Genomic DNA, 12,973 nt, shown 5'->3' with positions numbered 1-12,973 from the left:
GGCAATGTTGGGGTGTCAGGAAGCCTGAAGGCACCATCAGGTTGCATCCTGCAGGTAGAGATTGGCCTGTTGGCAGCACCATACCCCCCGAGCCTATTCAAAATACCATCCTAATTTGCTTCTCTGATTTGTCTTAATTATCATTTACCATTCAGGGACGTAGGGGATAATTACCTAAATCTCACCTGTTCAATAAAGAATCATGAGAAAAAGAAGCAAAGGAGGCCCAGGCAAATTAAATCATCATATTTGTTTTAGGCATTTATTCACTCAGAAAATATTTACTGTACCTTCTCTGTGCTAGACTCAACATTGGACCCTGTGTGCAAGGAGAAAAAAAAGTAGATGGTAGAGAAAGGAAGGGGCTCTGGAACCTCAGCATTCACTGTGAGCTACTGGGCTGTCTCTTGGATCTGTCAACAGAATCCCCTTTTGAGTTCACTTTTCTATACAAATAATAAACATCTTTATACTTTCATAGTTCAAGATGATTCTAAAATAGAGATGATGAAGGTCATTAGCAAGCAGATGAAAAATGAACTTCCTCGGCATCTCTTGTCATTTTGAAACTCTGAAAACTTGTTTTATGCATATTTTTAAAAGCAGAGATGAAAATGTTTCAGAGATGTGGTTACCTTTAACATGTACAAAATCATTCCTAAAAGTCATTTCTCTAGGAGACTTTTCATATGAAACTATCTACATTTATCAAATTTAAATTGCGGAAGGGGGCTGGAGTGATAGCACAGCGGTAGGGTGTTTGCCTTGCACGCAGCCAGCCTGGCCGAGCCAGGTTTGATTCCTCCACCCGTCTCGGACAGCCTGGCAAGCTACTGTGAGTATTCAATATGCCAAACACAGTAACAAGAAGTCTCATAATGGAGACGTTACTGGGCCTGCTCGAGCAAATCGATGAACAACGGGAGGACATACAATACTATACAATACAAAATAAATTGTTGAATTAGAAAGAAAAATTTTTAAAGTAAAATAAAAATAATCTCAACTTTAAGCTTCAGTATTAAACTAAAACCAAAGATCTATGTATGTATTTCTTTTCCATATATTTCTTTTCCATATATTGTTTTCTTCTAGCACTTGAGAGATTTCTGGATCCATAACAACAAAACCAAATAGGGAGCTTTAATGGATATTCCTTTTCACTGTAATTTTGCTGCAAGACAAAATGCAGGCAATTCTATACCTTACCTGATTTTCGGATACACTTCCACCTGAGACATGATTGCAGCTTTATTAATTCCCCCTTTATCCAACCACCTGCTGTTAAGTTTGCACAAAGGAGAGGAAAGGGATACATGGATAAGTCAGAACTTGTGCCCTCTCAAAAAAAATGGTATCTTTTGTATACAAAAATGCAACAGATATTTTCTGTTCGTTTTTAAGTCAGATATTTTACTGGATTAGCTTCTGTTTCTTAAAGTATCTTAGGGACTTTTTAAGGTTTTCATGTATATTATTATGTCTTATGATGTTTTCTATTCACTGTCATTGTCCTCCCGTAGTTCATCGATTTGCTCGAGCGGGCCCAGTAACGTCTCCATTTTGAGACTTGTTGTTACTGTGTTTGGCATATTGAGTACGTCACGGGTAGCTTGCCAGGCTCTGCTGTGTGGGCGAGATACTCTTGGTAGCTTGCCAGGCTTGAATATTTTTATTTTTCTTCCCTAGTTGCTGTGTCTACGACTTCCAATACTATGTTAAATAACAGCATACACGAGGGGCATTTTTGCCTTGTTCCTGATTTTAGAGAGGAGAATTTTACTTCGTCATGGAGAATGATGCTAGCAGCGGGCTTGTTCTATATGGCCTATACTATATTGAGGTAAGTTCCTGCTATGTCCATTTTAGTCAAATATTTTTATGATGAATGGATATTGAATCTTATCAATGCTTTCTCTGTATGTATTGATAAGATCATATGATTTTTAATATGATTTTTATCCTTACTTTTGTTGGGCGTTTGTCTTGTGCTTGGCTGACCCGGGTTCGATTCCTCCACCCCTCTCGGAGAGCCCAGCAAGCTACTGAGAGTATTCTGCCCACACGGCAGAGCCTGGCAAGCAACTGTGATGTATTTAATATGCCAAAAACAGTAACAACAAGCCTCACAATGGAGATGTTACTGGTGCCCGCTCAAGCAAATCGATGAACAATGGGATGACAGTGCTACAATGCTACAGTGCTATTTTTGTTGATGTGCTATATTATATTAATTTATTTGTGAATAATGCACTATCCTTATAAACCTGAAATGAATCTTATATGATCATTATTTATGATTATTTTTGATAAAGTTCAAATTTTGGATGCTCTAGAACACACAACTGAACTCCCCAAATAAATATGGCCTTAAAGCAAAATATTGGGAAACAATTCTATAAATAAATGATAACCCAAAAAGAAGCAGGGACTTATCATACTTAGATCAGATAAAATAGTCTTCCAGCTTAAAAAGATAACAAAAGATGGAGTAAACATTTTATAATAGTTAAGAGATCAACTCATCAAGAAGATTTAGCACTCATTAATAAATGTTATGCCAAATGGAACATTCATTTGGCAAACCTAAAAAAAATCATAAATAGAAACACAAAAGTAGAAGGAATTTCAATATCCCACTCTGACCATTGGGCAGATCATCTAACATTTTTAAGGATAGACCACATGTCATATTTTATATAAAATTAATTTCAAAAACTCACGAAGACTGAAATTATATCAAGTATCTTCCCTGATTACAGCTGTATTAAATTAGAAATAAACCATAAAATAAAAAATGTAAAAACCTCAATTTATATATAATCTAAACAATATATTTCCAAATAATTACTGAGTCAACATCAAAGAAGAAATTAAAGTACCTGGAAATTTTTTTAAGTATGGGCAATAAGAACCAATGGATGAAGCAAAAACTATACTAAGAGAAATTTAGAGCAATAAAGAACTAATTATGAAAAAAGAGATATCTCAAGTAACCTCACCTCACACATTAAAGGAACTAGGAAAAGAAGAAAGAATAAGACAGTCAATTAAAAGGAAACAACAAAAATTAAATTGGAAATAAAGTAGAAATCAAAAGGACAACACAAAAAGTCAGTGAACACAGTACAAAATTCTTCAAAAATATAACCAAAATTGACAGATCTTTAGGTAGACTCACTTATTAAAAAATTAGAAACTCTAAAAAATACAAGACACAATGAAAAGGGAGAAAGTACAGCAGACAATACAGAACTACAAAGGATCATAAGCGATTAAGAATAGGTATATACCAAACCCCATGATAATAATTTCTCTCAATGTCAATAGACTAAAGGCATCAAATAAGAGACACAGAGTGGCAAATGGATTTAAAAATTGAACCCAATATTCTGCTGCCTACAAGAGACACATTTGAATATTCAGAGAAAACACAGATTCAAACTCAAAAACTGGGGAAAAATCCTTCAAGCAAACAACTCCTTCAAAAAGTCCCAAGTCGCCATACCAGTATTCAACAACATAGATTTCAGGCTGAAAAGGGTTAGAAGGGACAGCAAAAGCCATTTCTTACTAATCAAGGAATATGTACATCAGGGAGAAATTACATTCTTAAACATATACATACCTAATGAGGAGCCAGCAAAATACTTAAAACAACTACTAATAGACTTCAAGGATGACATTGGCAGCAACACAATAGTAGTTGGAGACTTCAGCTTTCCTTGTCACCTTTTAATGTTTCGACAAAACTAAAACTCAGCAAGGAAATGCTGGTTTTGAAGGAAGAAATGGAAAGAAAGAGGGCTAGTAGATACATACAGGGTTATTCATCCCCCAAAAGCCAAATATACATTCCTCTCCAGTGCACACAGACATTCTCCAAGATGCTGACCTACAAAACATACTTCCATAAAATCAAGAAAATAAAAATGGTATTGACTATCTTTTCAGACCATGATGCACTTAAAATATAAGTCAAGAACAGATAGAAGTGGAGAATCAAATCAAACACCCGGAAGTTAAACAGCTCACTACATAACAACCAGTGGATTTTTGTAAACAAATGAGAATAAAGATACGAGCTACCAGGACTTGTGGGGCACAACAAAAGCAGTCTAAGAGTATAGTTTATAGCTCTGAAAGAATTCATTCAGGAAAGAAGAAAGGGCCCACATAAATAACTTGACTTCACAGCTTAAGATCTTAGAAAATGACCAACAAAAGGAACCCAAACTAAGCAAGAGGAAGGAAATAATAACACTTAGAACAGGAATTGATGAACCAGACTCCCTCTCCCTACACCACCCCCCCAAAAAAATCCAAAAGATCAATAAAACCAAGAGCTTGTTCTTGAAAAAAATAAATAAGATTGATAAACCACTAGCACCAAGCAAGACACAAAGAGAGGGAGAGAGGGAGAGAGAAAGAGAGAGAGAGAGAGAGAGAGAGAGAGAGAACCCTAATAAACCAAATCAGAAATGAAAAGGAGGGACATCACAACAGAAACCACAGAAATTCAAAAGATTATCAGAGAATCTTTGAGAATCTGTATTCCATAAAACAAGAGATCTTAGTAGAAATGGATAATAAATGTTCCTATAACCTCCCAAAGCTAAATCAAGAAGATTTGGAATATCTGAACAGACCTATCATTATTGAGGAAATTAAAAATGGTAGTCAAAAGTCTTTCCAAAAACAAAAGCCCAGGTCCAGATGGATTTCCTAGTGAATCTTCTGTGCTTTTGTTTCCCTTGCTGTTGCCCCAAATGCTTCACTGAAGCCAGTGCTGTATAGTGTATTAACTGTGTTTATTTTTTTTTTTACGGAGTCAAGTATGACATTCAAGTCTTTGTTCCATTTTAATTAACTTTTGTGTGTAGTAAGAGAGTGGTTTAGTTGATTCCTTTCATGTGGTTATGTGCGTTTTCCCAGCACCATTTGTTTATTTTTTTAATTGAGGTGTGAGTTATGATAGCATTAATATTTGTGCCTCAGGCATTCATGTTATTCTACCACACCTACCGCCGACATGTTAGTATCCCTCCACCACTGTTCTTAGGTCCCTTTTCATTTCCCTCAACCCTGCCACCTTTGGCAGATTCATAAGGAAAAAAGGCTAATACCAGATAGTCTTAGTCATATGTGGTATAGAAAGAAACAAAAGAAGAAGAACAGTAACAAAAGCCAAACAAAAAAATAAAGCAAAATTATTAGATTCTGACCAAGAACTAGGGATTCCACACCCCTCAGGAAATCAGAAGAGAAGGGGCAGGATAAATGAGTAAAGAGGGTCCAATCAGCTGTGGCAGAGATATATTAGTATTTTGGTTGTGAGTTTGATGTGGTCACATGTATCTTGAAAAGATGACAAATTATACTTCTAAAGCATAAACAATGAACAATGTTGTAAACCAATTTTACCTCATAAAAAAATCAAACAGATTGAACCCAGGAAAAGAGAAAGGAAGAGATCAAACCAAGAACCGAGAAGAGTCTAAGAAATAGAAAATCCCTGTTTTGTGCAAATCCTCTTCATTCTTTTTTTTTCCTTAAATTTTTATTAGTGAAACACCATGAGGTATAGTTGTAGATTTAGAAATTTTTGTGCTTGGGTTATACAATGATCGAATACCCATCCCTCCACCAGTGCCCATTCTCCACCACCACCAGTCCCAGTATCCCTCCCTCCCCCCTGCCCCCAATCCCACCCTACCACTGTGGCAGGGCATTCCCTTTTGTTATCTCTCTCCTTTTGAGTGCTGTGGTTTGCAAAAGAGACATTGAGTGGCAATCTTGTTCGGACTATAGTCTACTCTCATCACGCATTTCCCATCCTGAGAGGAACCTCCCAACACCCTTTATTTGGTGCTCCCTTCCCTATCTGAGCTGCCTTTTCCCCTAGCGTGTGCGGCTATCCAAGGAATAAACTGAGATCTGGAGAGAAATGAAGGTCCCAATAAGGAGGGAGCAAGTCCTGAATCTAAAGCTTGGTTAATATGATGTCAGTCTATCTGCACTTCTTCAAAAATCACTGAATATGTAGGTCAACTCACCACTAGAATGTGAAACATAGGGGATGATTTAATCACTTAATCACTTAATCCCCGTTATTCATCGATTTACTCGAGCGGGTGCCAGTAACGTCTCCATTCATCCCGGTTGCGTGCTAGCATAGCCCAATGGTATCTGTTCATTCTAGGAACATGCAGAGCCTCAAACTGATCATTCAGGGTCATGACGAAGAAGTCTGACCATCTTGTAGGTGGGCGTCCACGTGATCTTTTGATGTCCCGTGGAATCCAATCAGTAATGGCTCTAGTCCAGCGGTTGTCTCATTACGTGTCCAGCCCATCTGATTTTTGATGTCTTGGCAAACGAGACAGCGTCTCTGATGATTTAAGGTAGGAATAAAACAACAAACTGAACTGAATAGTTTAAAATATTTGATCACATTAAAACCACTAGACCACAGAAAAATATAAAATCAATTTTCCTTAAGTGCTTTGAATGAGCATTGATCCAGTACAAGAAGATATGAGTTCACTATACTGTCATATAAAACTCATTTTGGTAGGTCAAAATGTAATTTTGTGCTAATTTCATACAGTCAAACCACTGTTCTTGCTCTATACACTGTAGTTCTTTAGGATTTAGGCAAGTTAGACAAGGATTCTGTCCAGTGGGTGATTCCTGCCTTAGCTCATTTATACAATTTTTTTTTTGGCAAGGATTGGTCCAAATTACTGAGTCCTTGCTATAGATAATTGCTTGTGTACAAAGGTAACTGGGGTACAACTTCTCTACCCAAGGAGCCACCAGTATAGTTGAAAAAAAAGGAAAATAAGCAGAGTTGACGATGATAAGCAAGTTACAGAGGAAGCAATAAATTCTGCTTGTTTATGCTTTGCTAGAAAAACAAAGGCATTTGAATTGGATGCAGAGTTTCCCAGGCAAATGGGAAAAGGCCTCTCAACAAGAAGAAAAACACGGACCTATGAAATTGCATGGTGAAGTTGATGACTAACAGTCCGGTGTTTAAAATGTACAGGGTATGAGAGGGACAGCATGAGTTTTAAAAAGATTGAGGAGAAAGGTTTAGAAAGAGTGACTTGGAAAACTAGTGACTTATCTCAAGTGATTCACAGAATCTGTGGTTGAAAGATTTAAAAAAAAAAGCACTTTAAACACAGTGACAGTGTTTAAACATTAAATATTATTCACTCGAGGAAGGAAAAGAAACTTTCCCTGGGAATATCTATCATCCCTCCCTTCCTCTCACAGAGGTTGGACTTGAGTCATAGTTGATTTCTCAGGCTTCTTTAAAACATTTTCCTCTCCCTTCAGGAAATTATATCTCCAGGATGTGATAATTTCCATACTGGTTCTTTCAGACTAAAAAAGAAAGTGGAGGATGAGGAGTGGTTTATTTAGGTGGAAAAAGCAGCGTCTCATTGTTGCATAAATTACACACTCTGATTCTTTGCAAGAAAGAAGTCTAGAAAGAAGTAAAACTACCACACCCAGCGGAAGATTTGTGTGAGCATTCTCACGTATCACCCTCTTCCTTTGGTGCCCAGGAATTCTCCCAAAATGAACCTTATAGCATTGCTAATCTTTCTCATGACCCCAGTTCCCCTTCCTCCACCAGCCAGAACCAGTGGGGGGTGTTGTCTTTTGCCAGTTTTTTTCAAGTTCCCAGCAACGTTTTTGTATTATTCCATCATACCCTCAGACCACTTGACTTCTAGCCCTTTCAATTTCTGACCCTATTGTAGTCTATCCTGTTCCTATTCAGATCCAGCCAAACTAGCCCTCAAGGTTCCAAAAACACTATAAATTCTATGGTCAACGTCCTCGCCCCCTTGTTTTCTCAGTACAGAAGTCACCAATTCAGCTCCAACTCCCTGTTGAGAGTTCCACAGGTGTCTCAAACTCTATCTGCCTTATATCTCTCATTCAGTTCCCACTCCTGCCAATAAACTCATGAGTTTCCTATCCTGGTATCACCTTCCATTCCCTTTACTGGTCCCCAGCCCCAGTTTGGAATCGATGCAGTCAAAAAAGAAAAAGGTCTGAATCTGAATTCTCACAATCCTGAAAAGGGATTGAAATCTGGATTCTAATCTTGACACAGCCACAATTGTGTAATCTCTAAAACAGACTCTCAGGCTCTCAAAGGCTCCTTGAAATGTCTGCAGCCTCGTTCCCTTCTTTCTCTCTGACTTTTCTCACCAACTTCCTCACTGATGTTGCCTGGGCTATTTAATTTGCCGCCGAAGTAACTTTTGTTTTGTTTTGCTTTGTTTGACTCTACCCAGCAGTGCTCAGGGCTTGCTGCTAGTTCTTGCTCAGGAATCATTCCTGGTGGGACTGAAGACCATACAAGGTACCAGAGATCACCCCAGCACTATAGATGGTCCTTCTTCCCTGGTGAAGTCCCTGAGTGCAGAGACAGGACTTGAGCACTGCCAAGTGTGACCCATACAAACAAACAAACAAACAAACAACAACAACAAAAAAACAGAAAATACTGATGGAATTTTACTACTGCTGTTTGAAAATTTGTGTGAGGGGAAAGGAGCCATCAACAAATCTAAAGAGAAAGAATTCTAGGAGAAATTGTGAACATTTGTCACAAACAAAACTATTTCTCAAAGACCAGAGAGATAGTACAGGAAGCAAGTCACTTGCCTTACATACTGGTTTGATCCAGGGTATTGAAAGTGGCCCCATTTCACTGCTAGGAGGGACTCCTAAGCACAAAGCCTGGACTAAGACGTGAGCACAGCTGGATTGTGGCTTCCCCAAAAGAACATATATCAAATTTGTTAATTTACAATAGCTGGAAACACTTCTGCCTGCTCCCAGCAAAGGCAGCTTTTTCCTTGCACAGTGCAGTTTTCCTTCGATTTCTGTGGTCCCACCTGCCCTCCACAGATCAGTGTTCCCTGCTCAGCAACAGTGCTCAGGAGAGTGGCTTGTGGCCACTGTCAGGGCGTCGGGGGCTGGACTCTGCTGAGGCAGCCCCTTCACCTTGACTCTCATCTGTCCCCATCAGGCTCGAGGCCTGCTTCCCGGGTGGACCACAGTGGCCTCCATTGTTGCTATGCCACTCAAATACTTGGTGTAAAGGTAAGGTAAAGGTAAAGGCCCTCCCGTTGATCGTCGATTTGCTCGAGCGGGCCCAGTAACGTCTCCATTGGAGACTTTGTTGTTACTGTGTCTGGCATATCGAATACTCTCGGTAGCTTGCCGGGCTCTCCGAGAGGGGCGGAGGAATCAAACTCCTGTCGGTCATGTTGGCCGCTTGTAAGGCGAACGCCCTACCACTGTGCTATCGCTCCAGCCCGTATGTGCCCCAAATCAGACTCTGGGGATTCCCAAGAACCCCCCTGAGTCTGGGGATGGGCACTGTGGGTTCTACATCCTGACACACTCACCTCATGTTTACGGAGATTGTTGAAACTGGACCTTGATATTTTCTTGTTTGGGGGGCCACACCCAGCAGGACTCAGGGCTTGCTCCTGGCAGCGCCAGGGATTCAGTTTGGTCAGGGTTGACAGCATGCCAGGCAAGCACCTGAACCCTTGTACTATCTCTTTAGCCCCTGAAACGAACTTTGACACAGCATTTCCCCTTAAAGTAATTTTCGAAAATAGAAGTTTATACTTCTATTTGGCTGGAGTGATAGCACACCGGGTAGGGCATTTGCTTTGCACGCTGCTGACCCGAGTTCAATTCATCCATTCCTCTCGTAGAGCCCGGCAAGCTACCGAGAGTATCCCCCCCACACGGCAGAGCCTGGCAAGCTCCTCATGGTGCATTTGATATGTCAAAAACAGTAACAACCAATCTCACAATGGAGACGTTACTGGTGCCCGCTCGAGCAAATCGATGAACAACAGGAGGACAGTGAAGTACTACAAAGAATTTATACAAATAGTAATTTTTAGAATTTTACAACAAATGGTCTTTAAATCCTATATAATATCTTTACAAATTAAAGAAAACACATATTTACAAGTTAAAGAAATTAAATATGAAAAAAGAGTTTCCATTCTTTTTCAGATATGTTAAAGGAATAATGTCATTGTACTAAATCAATGGGAGGGGCAGGAGAATCACTCACCTTGAATTTTTTTTAAATTATAAAGCAATATAAACCTCTGAAAATAGATATAATATCTATGCGGATTAGATATAATGTTAGGTATAATATATAATTATAAATAGATAGAATACCTCTCTGAAAGTGCAAGTAAACTTGGATTCACAATTATTCACACTATTGGGAATTTATGGTTTATAAAAAATGGTTTATAAAAAAAATCACAACACAAAGGGAGTTATTGAATGCAACAATGGTAGTAGAATAAAAGAAAGGGAATGACAAAATCAGTCACTAAAATGTAGGTATAATATTCCTATGTGATTCACTGCTGTTTCTAATGCTTTAAAAGAATATTCCGGAATGTGAAAATGTGCATGATGCAGAAATTGGAAGTTTTTTCAAAAGTTAACAAAACAAAATGTATAATGTGGATTTGTGTTCACTGCTAAAAATAGGTCTATGTAGTATCTCTTAATTGAAAAAAGAATATTATACAGATGTAATTACAGAATATATTTCCCTGACATTTCTATACCCCATAAGTGTACCTAAATCATTTTATTATTATTTTGGTTTTGGTTTTTGGACCACACCTTGTGGTTCTCAGAATTTACTCCTAGCTCTGTACTCAGGATCAACCTGGCATCCTTTATGGTTCCCTCAGCCTTGCCAGGGGTAATTCCTGAGCACCAAGCTGGAAGTACCCCTTGAACACCACCCAGTATGGTTCTGAAAGAAATCAAAAGAAAGTTACTTTTAAAGTTTTTTGTTTCACCGCCTCCCCCCTCCCCCACCTGCCTTCTTCCTGTTCCGGGAGGCTGGCAGTCAAGCCCACAAACTGCTTCTGGTGCCATATAATGGCTCATTAATGGCCATGATCCAGACACTCACAGATAAATCTCAGAAGACAGCAATAAGCTGCAGAGATGCCTCCAAACCCCAAAAGTTACCATCCAGTTAAAAATTTATTTCCAGCTATATTACCCTATTACAATTACAATTTTAGAATTTCTGGAGTATGACATTTCATACTCAACGCCACTGATGTACCAAGAGTTGCACACCATATTTGATGGCATATAAAATAGAAGGCAACTGATCTCAATAAAAATATATTATATATATTTAAATATATATAGGCACACAAGGCTCAACCTGTAACAACTGTTAATAATCTCTTATACAAGGGCTTATTGGCTTCAGAATGAGATACAACAATCTTCACACTCTTTCCTCTAAGGACATTTTTTTGGATCATTTTTAGTGGATTTGGGGCAGGCTTGACTGGTGATGGAAAATTTGAAATAGGTAAGAAGGTGTAATGGTGATGAGGTTGGTGTTGGAATATTGAATATAATAAATTATTGTGAACAACTTCATAAAATAAAATTAAACTTAAAAAAATTTTAGGTTTTACATGAAAAAGAGAAAAGCAATTACATTGTACCCTTTTATGATCTATACTGAGTAAAAGATACTACACAGAATTCATATCACTGTCACTGTCACTGTCCTCCCGTTGTTCACTGATTTGCTCGAGTGGGCCCAGTAACGTCTCTATTGTGACAATTGTTACTGTGTTTGGCATATCGAATATGTCACGGGTAGCTTGCCAGGCTTTGCCGTGAGAATTCATATCATGAAGTTTTATTAAAATTAATGATTAACTAAAGTTTAACTCAGTGAAAGTGACACAGGTAAAACATTAGAGTTTGATCAGGGATATAATATGCTCCCTCATAGTCAAACCCATTCAACAAGTTCTAGTAACACTGCCTCATTCATCAAATGCTATAAATGACTGTTGCTTAACTCAGATGTGTGAGTGTGTGTATATATAAGTAGAGATAGAATTTAACTGTGTCAACTACCAAGTGTTAACCATTGGAAATTTTATCATTGGAGAGTAGCCCCTCTTATTCACTATTTAGGTGAGTATAAAACCAATATGAAAAAAATTTGCCATACTTTACTGGGAAAGTAGTTTTTAAAAAAATCAATGACAATTATGCAGTCATAAATTCTGAAATATTTCTGATTTAAAATAAGACAGTAAAGAATAAAATTTAAGTTTAAAATATGATGAAAAGAATGATCATATTTTTAAGTAAAACATGTGTATGCTGTTTTTTTAAAAAAAAGTGCCTTGTCTTCAAAATGCTATGAAAATATTTCTTAAATTCTCATGAGAAGTCTAAAAAGCAGCTCACATTTTCTAACTCCCTTATAAGTGTGATTTGTCAATGTTTTATTTACTTTAATTCTGCAAGCAAATGTTGGTTCTTGGAAGAACTGTATTCTCAAAAGTTAGTTCATAAGCTGTTAATAGATGGTATGGAGAGGTTACAAGATCAAATAATTGTTAAAAATTATTAGTTAAGTAAGGCTATTCCCTATTCTTCATTGAAGGCTTAGCAACATTAGACCAGTGGGAGTTTTGACTTCCAGAAAGCAGAATAGAGTAAAACATATCCAAATGTATTTGAAAATGAAATTCTAAACATAATTTTACTTGAGGCACCATGATTTGCAATACTGTCAATGATTAGGTTTCGTGCATACAATGTTCCAGTAAGGCATCCCCAACCAGAGTGTCTATTTCCCTCCACCATTATCTTTGTGTCTTTTTTTTTCTCACTATGCTTGACAATTTTACAATACAATCAAAGATAGGGTGTCATGCATACAACATTCTACACCCTACACGACAGGGTGCTGTTTCCTTCTGCAAGGATCCCCTCTCTGTACCCTGCACCTCGGGATCCCCCTCTTCACCCAACCCCAAGACTTACTACCGTGGTGAATTCTACCTCTCCTATATACTACTACCATAGACCAGTTCTTGGATTCTGTAACTTC

General features: G+C 38.0%; 1 protein-coding gene across 3 annotated transcripts in view; it reads left to right on the top strand.

Moving 5' to 3' along the window:
- IL33 (interleukin 33) overlaps positions 1–12,973 on the top strand; it is a 58,468-nt gene that overhangs the window by 19,032 nt on the left and 26,463 nt on the right. For all 3 annotated transcript variants that reach the window (XM_056130616.1, XM_056130615.1, XM_056130614.1), the window contains exon 2: positions 1,690–1,843. In XM_056130616.1, coding sequence (XP_055986591.1) covers positions 1,716–1,843 — 128 coding nt within the window. In that variant the 5' untranslated portion in view covers positions 1,690–1,715. The remainder of the gene's footprint in view (positions 1–1,689; positions 1,844–12,973) is intronic.

This window comes from Sorex fumeus, unplaced genomic scaffold (assembly GCF_029834395.1).
Source record: "Sorex fumeus unplaced genomic scaffold, SorFum_2.1 ptg000079l, whole genome shotgun sequence".
Lineage (NCBI taxonomy): Eukaryota > Metazoa > Chordata > Mammalia > Eulipotyphla > Soricidae > Sorex > Sorex fumeus.
The sequence above is the reverse complement of the archived record's forward strand: the minus strand, read 5'-3'. Positions and strand labels throughout refer to the sequence as shown.